At 43.0% G+C, this 26997-nt stretch overlaps 3 protein-coding genes across 4 annotated transcripts in view; 1 reads left to right on the forward strand and 2 right to left on the reverse strand.

Annotated features, from left to right (window-relative positions):
• The window catches only part of LOC146577017 (protein NLRC3-like), a 543118-nt gene that overhangs the window by 235229 nt on the left and 280892 nt on the right, over positions 1-26997 (forward strand). The gene's annotated exons all lie outside the window — the stretch shown is intronic.
• On the reverse strand, positions 268-26867 carry LOC146577023 (uncharacterized). 2 transcript variants are annotated; one of them, XM_085268172.1, is made up of 4 exons: positions 26802-26867; positions 8563-8668; positions 1727-2659; positions 268-1401 (listed from the first exon to the last, which is right to left on the reverse strand). In XM_085268172.1, the coding sequence occupies exons 2-4, from the start codon at positions 8578-8580 to the stop codon at positions 709-711; spliced, it is 1644 nt and encodes a 547-aa protein (XP_085124298.1). In that variant the 5' UTR covers positions 8581-8668; positions 26802-26867; the 3' UTR covers positions 268-708. The 2 variants fall into 2 exon arrangements, with proteins under 2 accessions (XP_085124298.1, XP_085124297.1); XM_085268171.1 differs by lacking the exon at positions 26802-26867 and having other exon boundaries at positions 8563-8766.
• On the reverse strand, positions 18427-19783 carry LOC146577024 (uncharacterized). Its single transcript, XM_085269396.1, has one exon. The coding sequence runs from the start codon at positions 19781-19783 to the stop codon at positions 18683-18685; it is 1101 nt and encodes a 366-aa protein (XP_085125522.1). The 3' UTR covers positions 18427-18682.

Consider the following 26997-nt stretch of genomic DNA (forward strand, 5'->3'; position numbering starts at 1 on the left):
TTTATTTCACTTTGGGTTAGCTGGGATAAGTGATGGATGGAGGGAATTTTACTTCAGCCACAGAAATCCTAAACAGGAAGGAGGAGCAGAGTTACAGTGGATCACTATCCAGCAGGGAAACAAGGTTTATTTCAATTTCTTGGCCATGAGTGAGATTTACTGAGTGGGCAAATTAGGGAGACGACACCATCAGATCCCGAGCCCTCCATGTGTTAATCAAGAGACGGCTGCTGTGCTACATCCATAAATAATGAATAAATTAGGAGCTAAAGCTGAAAGGACAGTTTATTTGTACCATCTTCATGTGAACACATTCAAGAACATCACAGATGAAGAAACATTAAAAACTTCCACACTACATAAAGCAAGAAAAATAGTTTTTCTTTCAGGTGGTTTCAGAAAAACAGAAACATCAACATCTCCAAGACTCTCTTTGAAAGAACTAAAAACCTTTGTTCTCATGGTCCAATCATGAGTGAACTCCCCGATGAAGCCTTGTGTGCTAAAACATGTCAGAGTTTTAAAGGTTAAACATGAGTTTCCAAAACGTTTTGCTGGAGAACAATGAACTATTTGACTGAGTTTCAATCATTTACAGACGAGCAAAACCAGGACAGAGAAAAAAGGACAAAACTGACTCAGTAAAACAACAGAAAAGAAGATCCCATGTAGATCTGTATTATGTAGAAGTTCAGCCCAGCAACCAGTTCAGTTCAACACAAGTTTAAATGATTCTATCTGAACTCTGTGGAGCCTGATCTCAAGCTTTTTGAGTCTGACACAGAAACCAGAGGATCTTTCTGTGTCTTCAGATTCACTGTGATCCAGTGATGGGAGTGATTTCAGCCCTGAGTGATCGCGCTGATGTTTGCACAGAGCAGACAATGAGGTGAATGTTTGGGCACATTGGTAACAGTGAAACAGTTTATTAGTAACGTGGGATCGTTTGTGTTCAGAGTATGAACTGAGATTCCTGAAGCTCTTGTCACACTGGTCACAGCTGTAGTTTCCTTCCATGTGTGCACGTTCATGCCTGTTACAAGTACTTGAATGTGAGAAGCTTCTGTCACAGTGTCTGCACTTGTGTGGTTTCTCTCCTGTGTGGACTCGTTTGTGTGTTTTAAGCTGATCTGCAGTGGTGAAGGATGACCCACACTGATCACAGACGTGCTTTTTAACCCCACTGTGAATCAGTTCATGTTGTTTTAAATCACTTGATGTGGTGAAGCTTCTCCCACATTCTTTGCAGTATTTCAGTTTGTCTCCAGTGTGTCTACGTTGATGTACTTTTAGGGTCTTTTGCTGACTGAAAGTTTTTCCACAGAGGTCACAATGAAAGTCTTTCCCACCACCACAGTGATGACAGGGTTGAGAACTGGATCCATCTGTGTCGCTCTGCTTCTAAACAAAGACACAAAGACAGTGTAAGTCAGTCCTTCAACATTTGTATCCTGAACGTCGCCTGAAATAAAGAGCATCTCTGCAGACGTCCAACTACATTTGACTGTTTCAGTTAACACACTCAGTTTACTGGGCTGCAATAACTACAATACTACCACCATAATACTACAGTAATACTAAAATCATAACTGAAAGGAAAATCTGAATAATCACTCAGAGCTGCTTTTCCATGCAGTAGAATTGCTAACATGCTAACACAGTTTAATGAGCAGAGTTGTTCCAAACAGTCAGGCTAAAATGACAAGATAACAATATAAATACATACCTCACAGTAGCTGCACTTGTAGAGTCTCTTTCTGGTGTGGATCTGTTGGTGTTCTCTCAGGTGATGTGGAGATTTAAAAGTCTTCTCACACAGGTCACATCGATAAGGTCTCTCCTTAGTGTGGGTAAACATGTGTCGTTGTAACTGTGCGTCTGTTGTAAAGTATTTGCCACACTGTTCACAGCAGTACACATCATGTCTGGTGTGAATGCGTAGGTGTGTATTTCGGTACCCTCTCTGGCTGAAAGTTTTTCCACAGATGTCACAGCTGTATGCCTTAATTCCAGAGTGGGTAACTAGATGCTTCTGTAAGTGGCTACTGTGAGTAAAAGCTCTGCCACACTGATCACAGCTGTACGCTTTAACTCCACTGTGGATGAGTTGGTGTGTTTTTAGGGAACCCTTCAAGGAAAAAGACTTTCCACACAAGTCACAGCTCAACGGTCTCTCTCCAGTGTGGATGACCTGATGCTGTTTTAGTGAAGCTTTCAGAGTAAAACCCTTCCCACACAAGTCACAGCTGTATGGCTTAATTCCAGAGTGGGTAACTAGATGCCTCTGTAAGTGGCTACTTTGAGTAAAAGCTCTGCCACACTGATCACAGCTGTACGCTTTAACTCCACTGTGGATGAGTTGGTGTTGTTTTAGGTAACCCTTCAAGGAAAAAGACTTTCCACACAAGTCACAGCTGAACGGTCTCTCTCCAGTGTGGATGACCTGATGCTGTTTTAGTGAAGCCCTCACAGTAAAACCCTTCCCACACAAGTCACAGCTGAACGGTCTCTCTCCAGTGTGGATGACCTGATGCCGTTTTAGTGAAGCCCTCACAGTAAAACCCTTCCCACACTCGTCACAGGTGTGTTTTCTCTCTCCCTTTCTTCTGTGAGGTTTGTCGGCCTCCTGAGAGCGCTGACTTCTGGCTCTATGTTGGTCCTGCAGTGACAGAGATACAAACAGAGGCAGTGAGTGAAATGCAGTCGTGGAACAAACTCAACCTTCAAACTCCATTAACACTAGTTTTAAACCTGAAGGTGGAGCGTGGCACCAAACACCTTAAAGGTCTCTTATCCCCACCTGCTGGTAGTTCTAACACATTACATCCAACCTGCTGTTAAAGATAATTCATGACTGTTCAAACACTAAAATCATGCACACACACACACACACACACACACACACACACACACACACACACACACACACACACTACTTTATAATTTAGATTATTTTGTTGTTTCCTATTACATATTTCTATAATTTGTATAGATTTATACATAATTATTCAGTGATAATAAATCCTATGTTTGTTTATTCTAAAGGAACCCCGTTAGCTTCCACAACAGATGTTGCTCGTCTTCCGTCAAATACTCACATAAAATATTACACAATGAAGTGGATTCAAGATATCCACATAATTTCACTCTTACATCCACAGTGAGGTTTCACAATTGTTCAAATATAAGCAATCAATAATAATAATAATAATAATAATATTTCTCTGTCAGCCTTCTCGGTTACGAATCGTCTTCTGCTCCTCTGTCATGCGGCGTCCCACAGGGCTCAATTTTAGGGCCACTGCTCTTTTCACTGTATCTATTGCCTCTGGGTTCTATCCTTAGAAGGCATGGGATCTCATTTCATTGTTATGCCGATGACTGCCAACTTTATTTGACACTAAAACACATGGATGGCATCTCCATAAAACCTCTCTTGACTTGTCTAGATGACATTAAAGCTTGGTTGGCTCTAAACTTTTTAAATTTTAATGAAAAGAAAACAGAGCTGTTGGTGTTTGGACCCAGTGGTCCCTGTGAGTCCTCCCCTGTTGTTTTAGGATCCCTGGAAGTCTATTTTAAATCTGTGGTTACTGACCTTGGTTTTAAGTTGGACAGTGATTTTAAATTGGACAACCAAATCAGAGCAGTGGTGAAGTCCGGTTTTTATCATTTAAGGCGACTGGCAAGAGTAAAATCTTTTCTTTCGAGGCAGCACCTTGAAACAGTGATCCATGCTTTTATTTCTTCCCGCCTGGACTACTGTAACTCACTTTATGTGGGGGTCAGTGAGTCGTTGCTCTCACGTCTGCAGCTGGTTCAAAATGCGGCTGCACGACTCCTAACAGGGACTCAAAAAAGAGAGCATATAACCCCCGTGCTAGCCTCTCTGCACTGGCTGCCTGTGTCTTTTAGAGTTCATTTTAAAATTCTTATGTTTGTTTTTAAATGCCTTCACAGTCTTGCCCCGCCTTACCTCTCTGAGCTTCTTCATCCCCACACACCCTGTCGGTCTCTCAGGTCAGCTGACCAGCTGCTCCTGGAGGTACCGAGATCCAGGAGGAAGCTCAGAGGGGGCGGGGCCTTCTCTATTGTGGCTCCAAAGTTATGGAATGATTTGCCCATGCACGTTAGAGAGGCCCCTTCACTGTCCACTTTTAAATCACGTCTTAAAACCCACTTTTATTCCTTGGCTTTTAACCTCAGTGAGACTCAGTTTCTCTTTTAATTGAAGTAGTTATTTAATTAATGATTTCACTCTTCTTTTATTTGTGTTTTATTTATAGCTCATGTAATTTTATTTTACAGTTCCAATGTACAGCACTTTGTGTCAGCTGTGGTTGTTTTAAAGTGCATTATAAATAAAGTTGATGATGTTGATGATGAATATCAATAACATTGAGGCACATTACACAAATTTCAAAAACAAATCATGTCTTACAATATTTACAACAACTAAAAGCTCTGTAAATCGGCTTTTAAGTGTTCATTGAAGTTTTGAATAATTCTCTAATTTTTTAAGGCAACTTATTCCACTTAAAAGTTTCTCTAAATGTAACAGTTTTACAAAACGTTACTTTTAACTCGAGCATTTACTAAATTGCAGCTTGTTGAAAACTGTGTAATATGATGATGTATTTCATCTGGATACTGCAGCTGAGCAGAATAAATGTGGTGTGTTTAACAGAATTGCTTTCTTTAGAACTACAAGTAAGCCATAGAATATTTTAGCCTGTACAGGAAGCCAAGAAAGGTTATTATGCATTTTATCAATATTAGTATAGTATGAACATCTTCACACTAATCTGGACGCCTTATTCTGGACTAACTGAAGTCTGTTAAGATCTGTCTTATTAGCTGCTGACCAAATGATTGAACAATACTCCAGATGAGACATTACTAGTGCATTAATGACATCTTTCATAATGAAGAAGTGATACACAAAGAGCATTTCATAGCCATAGCTATGCCTTGTCGGCAGAGTTATGTGACATTAGTGATGTTTGTACTTTCAGCGTTAACTTGGTTTTAAAGCCTTTAAAATATACGCCGTTCAATAGTCGACCTTAATCTGACAGAGAATGTGATGATTTTGTGGATAATTAAACTCACTCATATATCCACAAACACAACAAGCTGAAAGTCAGTGATGCTGCTCGGTTTGCAGTCCTGAACATCACGGCACAAGCAGGATTCACTGCACCACCACAGACCTGTGATAGCACTATCCCCCTGCTGAACGAGCTGAACACTTTCTTTGCTCGCTTTGAAGTCCAAAACAGCACCACTGCACAGAAGACCCCACCCCCTCCTGGTGACCAGGTGATGACTCTGTCCCCGGACAGCGTGAGGAGATCCCTCAGCAGGATCAATGCACGTAAAGCTCCGGGTCCTGACAACATTCCTGGTCGTGTACTGAGAGACTGTGCAGTGGAACTCACTGATGTCTTCACAGACATCTTCAACATATCACTCATCCAGGCTGTCGTCCCCACATGTTTTAAAGCCACCACAATCATTCCGGTTCCAAAAAAGTCATCTCCCTCCTGCTTTAATGACTACCGTCCTGTTGCACTTACTCCCATCCTGATGAAGTGCTTCGAACGACTAGTCATGCAACACATCAGGACTGTCCTGCCCCCCTCCCTGGATCCCTTCCAGTTTGCGTATCGGCCCAACCGCTCAACCGATGATGCCATCTCCACTGCACTCCACTTGAATGCTGTTCATAGATTTCAGTTCAGCATTCAACACTATAATCCCCCAACAGCTCACTCAAAAACTGGTCCAGCTGGGGCTCAACACCTCACTGTGCAACTGGCTGTTGGATTTCCTCACCGGAAGACCTCAAGCAGTACGGGTTGGCAGTAATACATCCAGCACCATCATTTTAAACACGGGGGCCCCGCAGGGATGCGTGCTGAGCCCCCTCCTCTTCACTCTGCTGACCCATGACTGCACTCCATCATACAGCTCCAACCTCTTCATCAAGTTTGCGGACGACACAACGGTGGTGGGTCTCATTAGCAACAGGGATGAGACCGACTACAGAAGTGAGGTGAGATGCCTGGCCACGTGGTGTGCTGACAACAATCTCTCTCTGAATGTGGAGAAGACGAAGGAGATTGTTGTGGACTTCAGGAGAATGCACACCCAACATGCTCCTCTGACCATTGACCATCTGTGGAGAGAGTGAGCAGCACCAAGTTCTTGGGTGTGCACATCACAGAGGATCTCTCCTGGACGTACAACACCACAGCACTGGCCAAGAAATCACAGCAGCGTCTCTTCTTTCTCCGCAAACTAAGAAGAGCAGAAGCACCAGCCCCCATCATGTACACTTTCTACAGAGGCACCATCGAGAGCGTCCTGTCGAGCTGCATCACTGTGTGGTTTGGAGCCTGCAATGCGTCCTGTCATAGAACCCTCCAACGCATAGTGAGAGCTGCAGAGAGGATCATTGGTGTCTCTCTCCCCTCCCTCCAGGACATTTACAACACCCGTCTCACTAAAAAAGCCCTTTGCATAGCGGCTGATCCCACGCACCCAATGCAAAGCTTCTTCAAGCTGCTGCCGTCAGGGAGGAGACTGCGGAGTCTCCAGGCCAGGACCAGCAGGCTGAAGGACAGCTTCATCCATCAGGCTGTCAGGAAGCTAAACTCCCTCCCGATTCTGCCCCCTCTCCCCTCTCTCCTCCACGGTCTCACTGAACTCTGTCACACACACACACACACACTCTCTGACTCACTCACTGGCCTGCACCAGTTACCAGTCACTTTGTGGAGCAGTGGACTGCCATTACCTCATAAGACTTTGTGTTACACTATCTTTTACCGTACATTACTAAATCTCCAGTTGCACTATTTGCCTATTTACACTACTCTGCCTGGTTTACACTCAATGTCATTTACCCTTACTTGACTATTGTATATTGTATATTGTATATCTTTCTTGGTATAATCGCATTGTATTTATTTAAATTTTTACTTTTTAATTATTTTACTTGCATTTCTTAATCACTCTCTTATATTTAAATGTTCTTTTGCTATTTCATCTAGGGTTTGAGAGTAACGAAATTTCTATTCTCTGTATGTCCTGTACATGTGGTAGAATTGACAAATAAAGTTGACTTTGACTGTTAATGTTAGCTGTGTTATATTGCTGCCTCTGTTCGGTGGTGTCGAGCCAAACGCACTTTAACGTGTGTTTGAATGAGCTGACGGTTCACTCGTTAAGCTGAAAGAAAGATGCTTTAATCACAGCAGTCACACATGTGTCCACTGCACCATCTGGAACTCTTCTTGTTTACACTCGTAATAACACAAACACTAAATCCTGCTTCTCTGGTGCTGTTGTGTAGCAGTGTGTACACCTGAGACTGTCACCTGTCTGTCTGTCCTGCACTCTCTCTCTGTTTCTTTCTCTCTGATTGTGGAATAAAAGTATGAACATGTGTTTATAAGTTACACTTGTGTTTGAATCCTGCAGCTTATCACACATTTGATTTCCATGTGTGACGACTGCAAGTGTCCAGAGTGAGGACAGACTGAGGGAGCCACTGCTGCACATCATCTGTGAGGCTTTGCAGCCCTGATGATCCACCAGGACAAACTCAGCAGTGTGTGAGGAAGAGGAGGAGGAAGAGCCAGCAGCACAGAAATGAAGCCCAACAATCATGTTTCACAGTCCTGTGGTCTCAGCCTCAGATACTCATCAAATCACACAGAGCTCATGTAGAAACAAATGAACTAAATATGTTCTCCTTCATTTCTGTCAAACAAAGCTGTATGAAACGTTTCCAGCTGTTAGTATCATGGTTGCTAGGCAACCTGGGCAGCGCGACGGAGGCTAGACGTCCCATTTCACGAGCCTACGAGCCTCGCACTTCGGCCTTAGCGGTCTTTGAGTACGCGGCCCTTGAGGACTTTAAAGCTGCAGAACCTGAATCGGGATACAGCCATGATGATCTCCAGCCTCGTGCTCGCCAACATTCTCACCTGAGTTAAGAAGACGATCACTGAAATGGTCTCAGCAGGTCCTTTGATGACAGCAATGAAATGCAGTGGTAAGGCTTTTTGGGGATTAAGTTCGTTTTCATGGCAAAGAAGGACGATGCAGTTCATCTGATCACTCCTCATAACATTCTGGAGTGCAGGCAAAATGCTATTATAAAAACTTAAGCAGCAACTTCTCCAGGTTCCAATATTTATGCAATTCTCAAACCTTTTGGCCACGACTGTATAACCTCTTCTGAAGTTTAGTGGATATTATACATGGTTATGCTCAGGATGTGTTGGCCAGTTTCCACTGGAAACGCCTTTTGGTTAAACTGTCAGCGAGGAATTTGCATTTGCACTGTTACATTTTTATATAACTTTAATGCACATAAACAACAGCTGCTTGTTTCAGTGAAAATACATTGATGGCTTTTTAATAAAGTTGTGCAGCTGTAAAGTATTTTGTCTGGTGTCAATTCTATCGTCAGCTACATCGTTATGGCAAATGTTCAAATGTATATGGTGATAAATATCTTTGGTCATATGGTCCTGCTCTGTCTGTCACCTTCTGTGTTGAGCTCATTGTTTCCTCTGTAGTGGCTGAGCTGAGTCCAAGTAGCTGAAAATGTTCCTCTGCTGCTCCGTCAGACTCTCCTCCTCCTGCTGATCAGCTGGGACACAAAACAGATCTTTGTTAGGCTCCACACTGCACTGAAGAGTCAAAGTGTCTCATATGTTCATCTGACAAGTAAAAGAACACATTTTTGTTTCCCGGGGTGGGCAACTTGTTGGAAACAAACACAAAAGGTTTGAGCACTGATACCTGCCATTGCTGGCATTGAAAGATGCAACGCCAGCAATGTGGATTGTCAAGACTCAAACCAATCATCAAGCAAAGACAACAGGGATCATTTGTTTCTGTTTATTTAGCATTCACAGCATTTGTAGTTGCCTTCTGTGCAGGGGAAGTCCACGCACACTGTGTGGTACCGCCATCCGCAGAAGGTGCATTCAACCTCTGTAAGAGAAACGAGGTTGTCTGAGACTGAAATGATATTCACTAAAGAAGTGGTGATTTGTAAAACTTCACATTTTGATCCGGGACGTACTCTGCATAAAAACAAGCGCTCACTCTTCCTGCTCAACAAATGACAAGGGCGGAGCCTTATACCACGTGATACAGAAGCTGTGCCGTGTGATGCTAAAATTAGCAGGGAAAAAACAACGGAGAGCACGTCAGGGATGACGAGAAAGTGACAGGAGAAAATCCGTCCCGGTCAACCACCCAAACATCAATAACGGGAACCTTATACAGCGCTTCCCTATACACGTCGAACTCCCGCAGGCACAAAGACATCACGGAGGCTATCACTTATCACCTGACCAAAGATATGGCTCCATCAACTCTGTGCAAAACGAGGGATTTAGGAAAACGATCAACACCCTAGACAAACGCTACACAGTGCCGTCCCGCAACTATTTTTCTATTGTTGCACTACCTGCTCTGTACACGCAGCGTCGAGCAACGGTGGAGACGGAATTTCAAGCAGGACAACATTTTGCTGCAACAACAAAACGTGAGACATTTGTTGTTTTATGTTTATTTATTGTTATGAGAGAATCATGATCTCAATTCTAAGCCAAAAAATCGTGATTCTCATTTTTTGCAAAATCGTGCAGCCCTAACATTAACACAAAACTATTGTTTCACCAGAGAAACACACATGAAGAGAGAGAGAGAGACAATAACAGCTACCAAACAGTCGTCATAATTCGTCACACAATGAGAAAAGGACAAATCAACAAGTAACAATGACTAATTAATATTAAAATCTGTAACATAATGTATTGTTTGGAGTTTAGTCTGATTGGTTCAGGATGAGCTGCCATTATCCAATCACACGTCTGCTTACCTGCATCTTTTCTCTTTTTTCTAACCTGAGCACCTGATGGCTTTGAACTTTTGTTGTCCATCTTCCATTGGTTTGAATTTTGCGCTCCAGTACAAACACAAATCCCCCAACCCGAGGATCAGCACAATTAACCTAACAGACCTACACCTTAGTTCACAGATTCACTTTGTCTAAGGTTCATTTCTGGGATTTCACACAACCCAGGATTCAGATCGTGAATCCATGATGGGCTTGGATTTACATCATTATAAATGAAATGTGCTCTACGTGGAAGCAGCCGGCCCCGCCCCTTTTGACGGGTTGTGTGAGACTTTAAATCATCAAACTGTAAATTATAAATTTAAATTGTTATTGATCCTTTACCCCGAGTCCTAAAGTGTAGATTTATTTTCTTACTCTTCTTATATTTGTTGTTTGTTTACTTGCACCGCTGTAACTGCAGCCTCGTCGTCTCGTCTCTCTATATGCTGGACTGTCTGTAGCGGAGATGACAATAAATTTTACTTTGACTTCAGCAGCGCGCAGGCGCACCGAGGGCTCTCGAGCTCACTTTATAGAATTTAGAAAAAACATCGGTGCAGATTATAAGTCTGTATCATAATATCTGTTTGTTGTTTTTATTTTGTTTTGCGAGTTGGTTATTAGATGCCGCTCCAGCCAGCCAGAGACTCCCCGCCGCCCCGCCCTCTCCTCCCTGTGCCGCCAGCAGCAGGCGCACCTCGCAAACGGAGGGCGCCCTTACTCCCAGCAAATGGCTGATAGAAAACCGATCGGTGCCTACGAATTTCCCAATATGCGCTGGCATGACGTCGGGGAAGCATGGGTACGACCGATTATTTTATTTTTTTCTTGCCCGTGATGCCCCCCCCACCACGATGCATTCTATTGGTTTGCACACTTACACACACCCAGCTGTGGTTTCCTGTTTTGCTGGACTCTGGAGAGCCCCGCCTTTAACGCTCTTCTCTCACAGAGAGCAACAGAAAACTTGGAAAAACTCCAGATTGACTGAACTCAGTTCAAAGTTACCTTGACACCTTTAGATGTGAGACGTAGTGATGGTCCGCTTGAAGCTGACGCTCCGGTGCGTGTGTCAGAAAGATCAACGCGCTGCTTCAGAAGCACCGTGTCGAGGCTTGATTCGTTTGGCCAGAGTCACGTGATCAGTGACGTCTGAAGCTTCGTTTAGAACGTATCTTTTTTTAAATCGAACTTTATTGAAACACAATGAGTATACAACATACAAACAGATGAAGTTTACAAAAGAACAGAACATGAACATACAGAACCAGGAGTAAAAAAATGATGATATGAGTAGGCGAAAAAAATCAACATATTGTAACGTGCAGTGGAGATGAAGCCAGCCGCGGAGGTGTGTAGGTGGATAGCGAATGAGCAACAGCTTCTGACTTTCCAAAAAGTACTCATTTATTTACAATATCAAAAATAAAAGTGCTACCTCTACCACACATTACTAAAGAGCACACTAGTCCGCGTACACACGGGAGCATCCATTACAGGAGGAGTGCGAAGAAGAACAAAAAGGGGGTGACACCAGTCGTGAGACAGGAGGCGCCGCCATGTGGTGATACACTGCATTACAATAGCAACTGTTACATAGTCCCCCCCTGGTGAGAAAAAGGCTGTCCTCAGCCGTACACAGCTGAAAAAGCACACACCACACCTAACAATACCCTATACATAGAGGTTACAGCTAAGATTGGTGCACACACACAGGGCAAAAGACCATTTAAAAATGAAATTGGTGAAAATAAGACGAATATGTACAGTGGAAAATCAGTTTTCTTAGTTTTTTTTCACTTTTTTCTTTTGTTCTTTTTTTTTTCCTAAGTAAATGCCAAGAATGAACCTTAACGCACGAAAGAGCCATAAAACTGGATTAAGTAGAGCAAACAGAAACATCTACATATCATGACTCAAAGTAGCAATGCAACAAGACAGCACCAAACAGGTTTAACCAAAACATTTCACTTCAGATCAAGCCTGGTTGTGTGAAAATCATTAGTCCATCTTTTGTTGCTCCAGCCAGACGTAACTCTGGGGCAACGTCTGGGCCTGAGATTGTAATGTCCACCAGCAGCTGGGTGCTGGACAGATCTGGGTGAAACACTCTCTGGAACAGCGCCCACACCAGAAGAAGAGTCAATGTCCAGTAAATCAAAGGGGAATGGCTCAGAGTCAATGTCAGTGTCTGCAGGGGGGCCAGGGAGTTCAGACCCTCTCCGGTCTCTCTCTCAGCAGGCAATGAAACAGAATGTTCTTTGGAAGTGAGAGAGTCCCAGGTATGGAACGGTTGCATGTTCACAACATGATAAACACCTGCATCCACACCGGAGTCCACCCAAGTGAGCCTGTAATTAACATCACTGAGTCTGAGATACACACAATGGTCCCTGAAACAGTGGTGCAAGTTTAGCAGTAAAGTTAGACTGAGCGTCTGACCTCACAAGGTCACCAACACGAAACGTGGCATGTCGATGTCTCAAGTCATAGTAATGTTTTTGTCTGTCATGGCTATAGTCCAAAGCTGCTTTGGCGTGGTCGTGAGCTTCCTGCAGGGAGGCTCTCAGAGTCTCAGGGTAAGGCACACCCGGTTCATCAACACCTGCTGTAGAAGGCTGAGTGATAAGGTCAAGCGGGGTGTCTAACTCACGACCATAAAGCATCATGGCAGGAGTCATACCTGTACTGTCATGGGGGGCGGTGCGCAGAGCAAAGCAAATCTGAGGGAGAAACTTGTCCCATGATGTGTGCTTATCACCTACATAAGCGCGGATTGCAGTTTTCAGAGTCCGGTTGACGCGTTCAGTAGCATTTGTCTGAGGGTGATATGCCGTAGTGAGTCTGTGCACCGAGCCTAAGGCAGAAACAACATGTTCAAAAAGCTCACTCACAAAAGGAGACCCTCTGTCAGAAATGAGGTAAGTAAGTAAGTAAAACTTTATTTATATAGCACATTTCTAGATAGAGATCACAAAGTGCTTTACAAGATATAACAGATTAAAAAGACAAAATACAAACAAAGTTAGCAAAAAGCAGTTTTAAAAAGATGTGTTTTTAGCTGTTTTTTAAAAGTAATCAATGAATCAGCAGATCTTAAGTCCTGAGGAAGGGAATTCCACAGTCTGGCGGCCACAGTAGCAAAAGCTCTATCACCCCTAGTTTTCAGTCTCGTACACTGAATGACAAGTAGGCCCTGACTACTCGACCTCAGAGACCTACTAGGGGCATAGGGCTGTAAAAGTTCAATAATATATGGTGGTGCTTGTTGTTGAAGAGCCTTAAAAGTTAAAACCAAAATCTTAAAATGGACTCTAAATTCGACAGGAAGCCAATGTAACTGCATAAGCAACGGTGTTATATGTGAATATTTAGAAGCTTTCGTCAAAAGTCTTGCTGCAGCATTCTGAACGATCTGCAGACGCTCCAAAGAACCTTTGTTTAGACAAGTAAACAGGGAATTGCAATAGTCCAGTCGTGAAGAGATAAAAGCATGAATAACAATTTCCAGTTCGGTATAGGATATTATAGAGCTCAATTTAGAAATATTTCTTAAATGATAAAAGCAAGACCGAACAAGAGATTTAACATGACTATCTAACGTAAGAGCAGGATCAAGGATAATCCCTAAGTTCCTGACAGATGGTTTTACAAACGTTGAAAGAGGACCAAGAGCATTTATTATACTGGGTATATGTCTATCTGGGGCACATAAGAGGACTTCGGTTTTATTTTCATTTAGTTGGAGGAAGTTTTCAGCCATCCAGCCTTTAATGGTTTCCAAGCACACATTTAAAAGCCGCAGCTTAGAAGCCTCTTCCGGTTTAAAAGATATATAGAGTTGGATATCGTCTGCATAACAATGGTAACAAATATCCTCAAAAGGGCTCAAAATGTGCTGGAGAGGGAGTAAATAAACTAGAAACAGTAATGGCCCTAGCACAGAGCCTTGTGGCACACCAAAAGACAGGGACGCAGAAGATGATCTATACTTAGAAACTGCCACAGAAGAATATCGTTCAGAGAGATACGAGGAGAACCATTTCAATGCAGTCCCAGAGACACCGACCCAGTGTTTCAGCCTGTTAGGTAAAATATAGTGGTCAACAGTATCAAAGGCCGACGTAAGATCCAACATTAAGAGAACAGAACATTTACCTGCATCGCTTTGTAACAAAATGTCATTAGAAACTCTAAGAAGGGCTGTTTCAGTGGAATGAACTTTACGAAAGCCAGATTGAAATTTGTCGAAAATACTATATTTATCTAAAACTGCTGTAAGCTGCTTAGCCACGATCTTCTCTAGAATCTTAGCAATTAACGGAATTTTTGAGATCGGTCTATAATTGCTAGTGAGAGATGGGTCCAGCATAGGCTTTTTTAACAAGGGATGTATAACAGCAGTTTTAAAATAGGCAGGGACTATGCCCGAGGCCAAGGAGGTATTAATTATAGTAAGAATACAGGGAGCAGTAGAGTAAAAGACATTTTTGAATAATGATGCAGGTAAAAAAATCAAGAGAGCAAGAGGATAATTTTGTTGCACTAACTATTTTTCCCAGCTCTGGTAGTGAAACAGGTGAAAAACCTTCTAAAACAACAGGCCGAGCTGGCGTGGGAACAGACAGCGCAGACGCTGAAAAAGACAGGTTTTTCCTTATGTTGCTAATTTTTTCTAAAAAGAAAGCAAGAAAAGTTTCACAATCTTCAACAGAAGAAATAATAGCAGCAGGTGGAGCAGGAGTAATAATATTAGTAATAGTATCAAATAAAACTTTAGGATTACCTCTGCTCTTTGAAACCAACTGAGAAAAGTAAGCAGCCCTCGCAACTCTAATAGCATTGTCAAAGGAGGCTAAAAGATCCTTTAAATAAAGGAGATGAACATTTAAGTGGGTTTTCCTCCATAACCGCTCAGCTTTACGACAATTACGTTTTATAAGACGAATGTTGTCATTTAACCAGGGTACAGACTTGGAAACAGGCACAGGTCTCATTTTAATCGGACAGATTTCATCTAAGATCGAAAGACAATGATAATTGAATAGATCTATAGAAAAATTGTTTTGTGGGGATAATGTTAAATTAAAAACATCAGAGAACTTCTGTGCTGTGGAGGAGTTTAAAGTGCGGGAAATAACTGTCCGATGAACAGGAGACATAGGCTCATAAAAAGACATATTAAAAAAGACACAATAATGGTCAGAAATAAAAATGTCCTTAGAATAAATATAATCAATATTCAGACCCAAAGAAAAAACAAGGTCCAGTGTATGGCCTTTGTTATGTGTGGGGCCAGATACATGTTGGATAAAATGAAAAGAGTCCATGATGCTGGTAAAACCCCTAGCAAAGAGGTCGGACTCATCATCAACATGTATATTAAAATCCCCCACAAGAAGCAATTTAGACAACCTCATAGTAGAGGACAGAAAATCACTAAACTCGGCTAAAAACGAGCTGTTTGGGCCAGGAGGGCGATAAACCAACGCACAGTAAAAAGGATCCTTCTTTCCGATTTTGATGAGCTGCAGTTCAAAAGACAGAAAGTGTCCAACTTTCACTGAACGGCAGTTAAAACGGCTCCAAAATGCCACCGCGAGGCCTCCTCCACGACCAGATCCTCGAGGCTGGCTAATGACAGAGAAGCCATATGGGCACATTTCAATAGTAGCCGAATAATCCGACCCCCGTTGCCAGGTCTCAGTCAAAAACAGGAAGTCCAGATTTTTAGAAACAATAAAATCGTTAAGCACAAACGATTTATTCGTCAAAGATCGGGTCCAGATTTTTAGAAACAATAAAATCGTTAAGCACAAACGATTTATTCGTCAAAGATCGGGCATTAAAGAGCGCCATAGACAGCGGGGTGAAAACATTGTTGTTGGAAGAAGCTCGAGTTTCTCGAATTAAAGGGCGTAAATTCTCGGGATCAGAGCCTTCACGTTCATATATTCCACTCACCGAGGGGATGAAAAGCCAGTCGACAGGAGAGTCTGGATGAACCCTTCTGAGATAACACGGCCTTGGAGAGCCGGGCCCCCTATATCCAAGTAGGGCCTTGGGAGACAGATTCCTCTCCATATAGCTGTCATGGTAAGTGGGTGTACCATGCCTAGCAAAAATGTCAGTGACGAATTTACCAGCTGCTACCTGAGATGTAGCTTCTTTGACAGCACTGGCTTCAACCCATTTAGTCAAATAGTCAACAAACACGATCAAATAAGCATTACCAGTGGGGGTGCGGGGAAGTGGCCCAACAAAATCCACACCCACATACTGCCAGGGTTTCTGGGGGACAATGGGAACCATAAGACCGGCTGCTTTTTTCTGACTTGGCTTGGTGAGTTGGCACACTGAGCATGAAATCACATAGCGTTTCACATCAGCTGCCATTTTGGGCCAGAAAAACCTAAAACGCAGTCTAGCCAATGTCTTAGAAACACCCAAGTGACCTGCTGTGGGGTGGTCATGGTAATAGTCCAGCAAGGTGCCTCTCATGGAAGTAGGGGCAAACAGTTTCAGCTCTTTCAAAGGGTGCAAAGCACATGTGGACTTGGGTTCTCTGTGATACAAAAGAGAGTCATACACAACATACTGTAACAAGGTGGCATTGTCCGAGCTGTTCAGAGAGTCTGCTTCAATGTCTCTGAGGAGTGGACCTGTGACATGATCGTCTAACTGCAGCTGTCTGAATTGTGAACGGTCAGCCAGAATGACGGGGGGCAGAGTACGAATGTCCAGGCTGCCCATAACAGCATGATCTGGTAAAAGATCAGTCGGCCTGTCACAGGTCAGAGGCAAAGGGTTGCGTGACAGTGCGTCGGGAACTTTGTTCTGTGCACCAGGTTTGTGCACTATTGTGAAATCAAAGTCCTGCAAACGAAGTGACCAGCGGGCGAGTCGGCCCGTTGGGTTTTGACGAGGGCGGAAGTGTTCCAGAGCCCATATCACAGCAAGTCACTCATTCTCTGAAGTGCAGTAGGGGAGTTCAGCTTTGTGAAGGGAGCGACTAGCAAAAGCCACAACGTACTCACGACCCTTGTCATCCTTTTGCATCAACACTGCCCCAAGACCAATGTCACATGCATCGGCGTGAATGGAAAAGGGACGGTTGAAGTCTGGAAATGACAGGATCGGGGCTGATGTGACATGATCCTTCAAAGTGTCCATGGCCCTTCGACAGCTGTCGTCCCAGTGGAAAGCATTGTCCTTTCTGGTGATGGCGTGAAGAGGTTCGGCATGGCGGGCATAATTCTGAATGAAGCGTCGATAATAGCCAGTCAAGCCAAGGAACTGACGGACGTGTTTCACTGAGGTTGGGGTATCAAACTCCTTAACCGCCTTTACTTTGTCCGGATCGGGCTTAACACCTGATGATGTGATGCGGTACCCGAGAAAGGTGAATTCATCGAGGCAGAATTGGCACTTTTTGAGCTTCAATGACAAGCCAGCAGCCTGGAGTCTGCCCAGCACCTCCTCAAGATCCACTAAGTGCTGTTCAAAGGTAGGTGAGGCGATAACAATGTCATCCAGGTAGACTGCGCACGTTTTGTAAATGAGGCCAGCAAGCACACAGTTCATGAGTCTCTGAAAAGTTGCAGGTGCGTTGCAGAGCCCAAAGGGCAGCACCCGAAACTGGAAGAGACCGCAGTGAGAGATGAAGGCAGTTTTAGGCTTCGAGTCCTCTGCTACAGCAACCTGCCAATAGCCTCGCGCTAAGTCCAATGTCGAGACAAACTTTCCTCTTGCCAGAAAGTCCAAAGACTCATCTACACGAGGCAGGGGATAAGAGTCTTTTCGGGTAACTTGGTTGAGCCCTCGAAAGTCCACACAAAACCTTGGTTCCATGGCCGCTCTATTTACAATGACTACAGGAGCTGCCCAAGGGCTTGTGGAAGGTTCAAAGATGTTGTCCTTCAACATTTGTTGCACTTGTTCTTCAATCACACGTTTCTTAGCAGGTGACGTGCAATAGGGTGGGAGATTGACAGGTGTTGCATTGCCAGTCTCTATGGCGTGCTCAGTGAGAGCCGTTCGACCAAGTTGACCATCAAACAAGGAGCTAAACTTGCTGAGCAGATTTAGTAAAGCATCCTTGTTGTTCTCTGAGAGACTTGCTTCAGACAGTTTGGCTGTTAAGTCGGAGCGAACCAAGTCCAAAGACATCAGTGTTCCAGGTGAATGTGAGTAATCATTTTGAAGGTCCTCTTCATTGTCTGCGAGTGGGCAGGGGATGTCCTCAATGTAGACTCGTCTAGTGGGAATGTGAATAGAAACAGAAGCTCTTGCCATAAAATCCATTCCCAGAATGAAAGGAGAGGACAAATCTGGTATTATGGCAAAACGCTGGTAAAAGTTCTTGTTCATGAATATTGAGCCAAATAACACCAACAGGGATACAGGGAGCATTATTGGCGAGGTTAACTGCAGGACCATTCCACTCACTTGTGTTTCTAGGGTAAGAGTCATTTACTTGAACGAGATCTGTTCGTACAGCCGAGAGGGAAGCACCCGTGTCGAGGGTAGCATCCACAGATGAAGCATTGAAGTTCACTTTCGTTCTTAGTGGGGTATTCCAGTGGACTTGTGAAAAATTGTCTTCCAAGTGTCCAAGACTGTGTCCACCCTGTAGTGAATCGGGCGTGTGAGGCTCCGTTAGTAATTGGGGGAAGGTTGGCCTCTGTGAAATGTCCTCCCCCCCCCTGTAGTTTCCCGACTGCCTGTATTGTGGCTGGGATGTGGTGCTGCTTAATTCCACCTTTTCATGGCCAGGGTCAGAGGGGCCAGGTGCTGGCAATGGCTGGACTGGGCCATGCCTAGTGGTGTTCGAGGCTCGTTGTGGGTGTTACAGTTTGGGCAGGTGCGTGTAGTGAACCCTGGCTGAGAGCATTTGAAGCAGTAAGGTTCAGGCTTATAGTTGTCTTTGCTACATAAAGCAGGCTGTGGTCTTTGTGGTCCAAGCACTGAGTGAAGCTCATGAGCACGTAGCAGCAGGTCCATTACAGAAGTGACATTAGCGCCATACAGGGCAACTCTGTATTTTTCGAGAGCATGTTTACTAATTAGGTCAATTCTGTCTTTTTCAGGTGGGGGGCTCTTCAGTTTGTCAAACTCACTCAACATGTGGGCGACAAAGGTTGGGAGTGGCTCATCCTGAGCCTGAACACGATCCAAAATTCCTCTCAGGATGCATTCTTGGTTGTCGGAGGGCAGAAAAACTGTCTTAAACAGTTGACAGAATTGAGCCCATGATGTGATGTGGGAGCTCAGTGCCTTGAACCATTTCCCGGGCTCTTTTGCAAGAAAGTGTGGCAGTTCGTTTAGCAATTGCCCATCAGTTAGGTTCAATGAGGCTTTGTATGTGCCAACTGCATTTAACCAGTCCTCAGGTTGCACTTTTCCGTCCCCAGCATACACAGGAGGCTCCAGCTTTGCGTGATGTAAAGCTGCCGCAATCACTCTGGAAGTGCTGCTGAGTTTAAGTGAGTGAGATGGGAGGAAAGGATTTGTAGGTTGAAATGGGTTGCTGGGCAGGAACGGATTGGTACTGTTGGTGGGTTCAGTTTTGTCCATCACATGAACATGAGGTGTCGATGTGGCCATTGGGAAAACAGGAGACTGTGGGACTGCAGGAGGGGGAGAGTTCCCCGTTGTGAGTTGGTCCCACTGCCTTAGTAAACTCTGCTGTATGTTCAGTGAGTCACGTAAACAATCACTAAGCTTATTCACCTCAGTTCTTAACTCCACCACTTGTTGGCTAAGGCTAGGAGTCACATTTTCAACTATCTGGCACATAGGTAACGAGGTAAGTTCCATGTCTGAGTCAGAGTCATCTGGGCAGTGTGCCATTGCGATTTCAAAAAAATTAAGCCGCTCCAAGGCACAGCGCAGTTATTGATATAGCAGTAAAAGAGTCACTTAGGTCAGACTAGAAAGACAAAACTGCAAAAATGCGTTCAAGATTAAATTTAGAAAAACCACATATAAAATTTCGCCCAACAACTGTGTCTCTCTCCCCTCCCTCCAGGACATTTACAGCACCCGTCTCACTAAAAAAGCCCTTTGCATAGCGGCTGATCCCACGCACCCAATGCAAAGCTTCTTCAAGCTGCTGCCGTCGGGGAGGAGACTGCGGAGTCTCCAGGCCAGGACCAGCAGGCTGAAAAACAGCTTCATCCATCAGGCTGTCAGGAAGCTTAACTCCCTCCCGATTCTGCCCCCTCTCCCCTCTCTCCTCCACGGTCTCACTGAACTCTGTCACACACACACAAACACACACACACTCTCTGACTCACTCACTGGCCTGCACCAGTTACCAGTCACTTTGTGGAGCATTGGACTGCCATTACCTCATAAGACTTTGTTGTTACACTTTCTCTTACCGTACACTACTAAATCTCCATTTGCACTATTTGCCTATTTGCACTACTCTGCCTGGTTTACACTCAATGTCACTTACCCATTATATTGTATATTGTATAGCATTCTTGTTATATGTAAAATTGTATTTATTTAAATTTTTACTTTTTAATTATTTTACTTGCATTTTTAATCACTTTTATATTTAAATATATTTAAATGTTCATTTGCTATTTATCTAGGGATTGAGAGTAACGCAATTTCTATTCTCTGTATGTCCTGTACATGTGGCAGAATCGACAAATAAAGTTGACTTTGACTTTGACTTTGAAATTAGACTGGAGTGATCAGAACCATGTTATTACAATAGCATGTCTGCAACACTAGAGCTCAATGCAAGATTAGTTTTAAGTCGTTTCGTTATACTGTGCCGAAGACCAGCACCAACGGTTGTAGTCGGCCAAGCTATCACTTACATGTGCTACAGTCAGTCTCAGCAGAGGGAAAGGGGAATGAAAAGCCAGCAGAAATGTTCATGTCCAGGCTCTCCACAGAAGAATTAATCCTTAGAAGACGAAACCAACAACAAATAAAAAATCCACGGAGTCCATTCGCGTCGCGGAGTCAGCTTCTCTCTTTTTCTTTCTCCCAAGCGGAGCAGCGGCACACCACGGTATCCAGAAATTAGTCGGGTCCCACCTGAGCTGAGGCTGCGGCCATGGCTGGAGAAAACGTCCGAGCGTCCGCAAAACTGGGGGGATTTCCGAGACAGTTCACGTGCTAGAAGAGAAGAATCCTCGGCGGGATGCAAAAATTGTCTGAAGTCCAAGGGGAAAAAGTTCGGGCACCAGTTGTAACGTGCAGTGGAGATGAAGCCAGCCGCAGAGGTGTGCAGGTGGATAGCGAATGAGAAACAGCTTCTGACTTTCCAAAAAGTACTCATTTATTTACAATATCAAAAATAAAAGTGCTACCTCTACCACACATTACTAAAGAGCACACTAGTTCGCGTACACACGGGAGCATCCATTACAGGAGGAGTGCGAAGAAGAACAAAAAGGGGGTGACACCAGTCGTGAGACAGGAGGCGCCGCCATGTGGTGATACACTGCATTACAATAGCAACTGTTACAATATAAATATTGTTCTGAGAGGCTTTTTGTTGGTTGAGTCTGAAATTGATTGTATGTACAATTCATATCCTTATAAAAAGGCAGAAATATGGTGTTTTATTAATAAACTTACATTTATGGATATAAAATAGCTAAAAGTATTAACAATTTTTTTATAAAAAAACATTTATCATTCTTCCTGGGGAACTTAAAGAAAAAGAATAAAACATTTTCCCATCGTAAAGAAAACTCCCTTAAAATATGGACAATAACAAAACTGCTAAATTCTTCCAGAATCTCTGTGTAGAGGAACCAAAAGAGATGTGCCACAGTTTCTGGATGATCCCCACAGAAAGTTCAATTAGTATTTATGTCTCTTTTAAATGTCACCATATAGTGACTGGCTGGGTCACATTTATGAAGAATTTTATATGAGATTTCCTTCACCTTGTTCACAATTAGATATTTATGGGATCATCCAGACTGTCTTCCAGGTGATATCTGGAACATGTCGGTTCCAGTAAGATATTCTATATATGGGAGAGACATGATATCTTCTTGGAATAAACTACGTATTCTCTTATTGCTGTTACCAAGTTCCTGTGAAAAGCAGATTTTTCCCACTGCTGACTCAGCTGGATCAGGGAGAGTGACTGAGGCAGATATTGAGCTGTCAGTGTTTTTATATAACATTAAAGTCCCTGAGGGTATGGCACCAAGCACCATTGAGAATTCCCCAACAGTGTTTGACAAGTTTGACAAGCATCTTGACTTTTGGTCTTTGGATGTTAACAGTCCTGGATATGTGACTTCTTGTTTAACAGAAATGTTACAGTGAGCATTTGCAGTGCAGCCTTTAATTGCTAGTAATTCACATTTTTTTAGATTTCGACATAAAGCAGATGCCTCAGAGAAATCACTAATAACACTAAGGGCTGGACGGATTTGATTTGCATTCTTCAAGAAGAGTGTGGTGTCATCAGCTAGCTGGCTGATGATGAGCTCCTTATCAGCTGTGCTGATTCCTTGTATAACAGGTCAAATCTCGGGATGGAGTCTTAATCGTTTTAATTGAGCTATTGCCATTCGTGTACAAGGTTTTGATAGCTTTACAGAAAAATGCCAAATTTTTCCAAAGACTGGAAAATAAATTGATGTTCAATTGTATCAAAAGCCTTTTAAAAATCCAGGAAGAGAATGAAGCTATAGTCAGATACCAAATCAGAGTAATCAAGTAGATCTAAAACCAGTCTCATGTTCTTAGAAAGGTGTCTGTTTCTCATAAAGCCTGATTGTGTCTCATCGATAATTGTGTCCAAGAACTCTTTCATTCTGTTAGCAAGTACTAAAGCCATAATCTCATAGTCATCATTAGGGATGGGTATCGTTTAGGTTTTATCCGATACCGGTGCCAAATCGGTACTTTTGAAACGGTGCCGGTGCTCAAACGGTGCTCAAACGGTGCTCAAACCGGTGCTTAAAGAATGGAGAACATAAAATTGGTCCAAAAACCTCTCATGTTCAGCTGGTTTTGTGTAAAAAGATAACAATGTTAGCCTTTTCTGCAGCTATGGGGGATATATGGTATCACTCTTAGCTGGAAGCAGTGCTTAACCAATGGAAAAAATACAAACTTTATCCAAAAACCTCTCATGTTTAACTGTTTCCCTCTTTTTCTTTGGTCATTTTAGCCTTTTTGGCCAGGGTGAAGGGAGTATCTGCCATCAAACAAGAAGACAGCCGCATGTAGCTATGATGATGTTTGCTAGTTCACCTTACATGCATTAATGTAATAACGTGGTTAGCCTACTCAACGTAAATTACACGCGAACAACAGAGAAGAACGGCTGCTGCTGCCATCAAATACGGTGCATTTCTCGGCTTTAAAAAACCCGCTATGCGTCGCCAGGTGTTTCATCGGATTTGAGGTGTTACCTCCTTTGACAGTATCACAGTATCAGCTTAAAGCACTTGTTGCAGGCTGCTGAGTTTGCATATTTTGCTGTGAAGTACAGCCAGACTTTTGACCGCTTCGTCTTGGGCATTTCTAATCGGTAGCTCTGCTCTAACAGAACGTACGTACCTGGCCCCGCCTACTATCCTCGGAAACGTAAAATGATTGGCTAGAAGTGTATCAAGGCTCAGGAAAAAAAGCACCGAAATAAAGCACCGAAATGTGCGCTGCTTTTCGGTCTGGTTACTACCGTTTATGTCAGAACCGGTGCCATGACACCGGTACCCATCCCTAGTCATCATTGAGCAGACAGATGGGTCTCCAATTATCAATAAGAAGTAAGTCTTTGTTTGGCTTTGGAATAAGTGTTATGAGACCCTGAGTAAGAGTAGGAGGGAGGATGTTATTCTCTACACTTCCTATGAAAAGCTGCAGTAAGAACGGAGCCAGGAGATTAGAAAATGATTCATAAAACTCTGCAGTTAAACCATCTGTGCCGGGAGATTTGTTGGCCTTAAGTGCAGAAATAGGATTACAAACGTCCTCCACAGTCAGAGGGCTGTCACAGTGACTTCTATCTTCCACAACAATAGTTTTTAGGTTTTTAATATTATTGAGAAACAGCGTTGAGACATATATATATATATTCTACTTTTCTAAATGATTGACTATTTCAATGGAGAACCTAAATGACACGGACCCGTGTTTGTTATTACATATCTCTATTTTGAATGTGACAAGTCTATCATTGCCTGTTATTCATAGGTATTAACAGAGTTTTTGGCCTTTTTTTCCTCTATAACAGTTAATTGACTCTTTACAGTGGCCTGCTATGGTTAATAATAACATGTTCAGTCATGAGTGAAATCAAAGCTTTTCTTCACTTTAGCATTTAACATTCCCAACAATATAATGTGATACCTTAATTAAAACACAGCTAATAAAACACAATTTTCTTAATGCAAACATCAGTGACTCAACATTAGCAACCAAAGGGTTCAGTCTGCAGCTCACACTCATGTGAAGCTACAGCCTCCCCCTTTAGTCTCTGTCATCCTTCTGCTCCTGCACAAACAAAGCAAGACAAAACCTCCACCCTTCTTCTACAGGCTGGGTGAATTGTTGTGGACATTCACTAATCCTAAAGTCGGCACCGTTTTTGTCTCAGTATCAAGTCAGTTAAACTTTTAGTCGTCAGTCCATCACAGTCCAGTCACATGCATACATCCACACACATTCATACCAGATATTGCTGATAATGGAGTCTCACGCGCAACCTATTCGAGCCTCCATCACCAGCAAGATGACGTCATCATTTTAAAGGAAAACAGCTCCTTGTTTTTGGACTGGATTGACTCGCTGCAATCCTTTTAGGCTCAGGACTTCTCATGTGATCAATGTCACATATAAGTGAATTTCTCCCAAGCCCATTATAATCATGGAGAAAAACACTTTGCCACTGTTTCCAGTAAGAATATTTTATAGCGCTTTAAAGTTCAACCTCTCAGGTCTGGATTAAAGAGCTGATTTGTTAAATCGGGAACTCACAAAATACCAAAATATCACCACCGGTGGATCACACCTCTCAGATGTTCTTATCTCAGTGCACTGTAACAAAAGCACAAACAAACGCAACCAATAAAATACTAATAAAGTAACAAATACTGGGGCCCATTGCAAACATGTCCAAGCATAAAACCATCTTTCTCTCTCTTAGAGAAAGAAAACAATCCAAACCTCACTGATAAAATCAACCTAGTGTCAAGCAAAACCCAAAAATCAACCAAAACTTCACCAGAAAGTTTTCCTCCCTCCCGGGACAATATTGTGCAGGAATACAGGCACCGTAACTCCTTTTGCACTGACAAAAACATGTTGGATTTACTTGATTCAATAGTGGACACTGGTTGCACACAAAGGTTTTGCTTTGGCAGAAACTTAAACAACTGAGTTAAATCAACACAACCTTTTCATATTCAGTAAAGCTGCATGTTGTGTTCATAAAACACGATTGAAACATGTTCAGATGGAGTAAGCTGAGCTCCTGGAACATTTTAATCCTTCAATTGAAATTGAATGGGTCTACAACAACTACCATCCTCCTATCTCTATCCTGGTTGCAGCAGGGCTGGGAAATAACCCTGAAGTGATAGGTTACCAGGCAGGGTACACCCTGGACAGCTCACCAGTCTATCAGATAGAAACACACAGCCGTTTACATTCATGGATAATTTAGCCCAGGACCTTCTTACTGTGGAGCAACAGCACTAACCAGCATGCCAACAATGGAGGAAATACAGGAAAGCTATGATTTCCTGTATTTGAGGCAGAATTATTTTGTTCTTGCCCTTGACAGGTTAATCCACAATAAATAGCAACAGCATGCATGTGGTGTGTGTGTCGTTGTCTGCCTCTTATAACTCCAGTGATTTTCCTGTAGTTTGAAATCTTATGCGGTGTTGACACAATAATTTGTTGTAAACCAGGAAATTCCCAACTGTGGTAGAAAGCACAGCTTAGCCTCAGCAAATGTTCAAAGAAAAGTCGTCACTTCCTGATTTCTGCTTCACTGATAAATATTGTCACACTGGGGTTTTTGCAAATGATATCAGTGAGCACTGTGTGGCAGCTGGAGTCAGACAACTGAAGCTCCCACAATCAAGACCACAAACAGCTTTCAAAGGAGATTTGAAGCTTTTCTGGCAGCAAGCTTCATGATTTATGGGACTGGAACTGGAACAGAAACTACCTGATCACCAATGGTGAGCTGGCATGGAATTATTTTTATGACATTTAATCAAAGTTATAAATAAGCATGCCCATTAACACATAGTGAGTGAGCATGTTGTCTTCCCACGCAGTGAACAGCGGATGCTAATGTTTCTGTCACTTTTTACAGAGTCAAACTCAAAGTAAGGTCAGTGCTTCCACGCTTTAAACGCTGCACGCTCACACTCTCTCCACACTCGATAGATTATCCATTGTTCATCTGCACACAGCTGCGGTTTTAGTAACGCAGTAACGCAGCGTGCTTACGGGAAAGTAACAGTAATCTAATTACCTTTTTTGCAATAGTAATCCCTCACTTTACTCGTTTCTTGAAAAAAGTAATCAGATTACTGCCCATCTCTGGTTGGAGCTGTGCACTTGTGGGTTCCACCTTGTGTACACGTTTATCTTTGCTGTGTGTACTTGTACCTCTGAGTGGAAGCTGAACTCTTGAGTTCGAGTATCGAAGCATCAGCTGTGACGTTAAAGTCCAAACAGCTCGTTCAGTTGACGTGCAAATGAACGAAGGTAACGCCGTTTTCATGTGGATGTGTCACTGAGACACTTTCCACATCCACAGCTCACAAAATGGGAAAACTATAGAAGTATAACAATGAAGAAGTTACTATGTTACGGGTCCCAAGGATGAAGACCTCGATGACAAATATGTTACCTGTAAAAGCAGGTGAAGAGCAGAGTAAGGAAGACACGATGCGTCTCTGCTTTCCTCCAGAACGTGTCTGAGTCTGATTTATTTCACACAAATAAATGCTATAAAACACTAAACATGAGCTTTCAATATACTGTTCAGCTGGTTCCTCATTCACATCAATTACATTTACTTATTTCACAACATCAGTGAAATATAC

This window comes from Mchenga conophoros, linkage group LG3, assembly GCF_057382185.1.
Source record: "Mchenga conophoros isolate Kocher_MC1m ecotype Shallow Benthic linkage group LG3, M_conophoros_male_GT1.1, whole genome shotgun sequence".
NCBI classification, from domain to species: Eukaryota; Metazoa; Chordata; class Actinopteri; order Cichliformes; family Cichlidae; genus Mchenga; species Mchenga conophoros.

Coding starts and splice junctions, on each gene's coding strand:
- LOC146577024 (XM_085269396.1), bottom strand. CDS start 19,783: ATGGCACACTGCCCAGATGACTCTGACTCAGACATGGAACTTACCTCG.
- LOC146577023 (XM_085268172.1), bottom strand. Junction 1,402..1,726: donor ACAAGTGCAGCTACTGTGAG/GTATGTATTTAT, acceptor GTCTTTGTTTAG/AAGCAGAGCGACACAGATGG.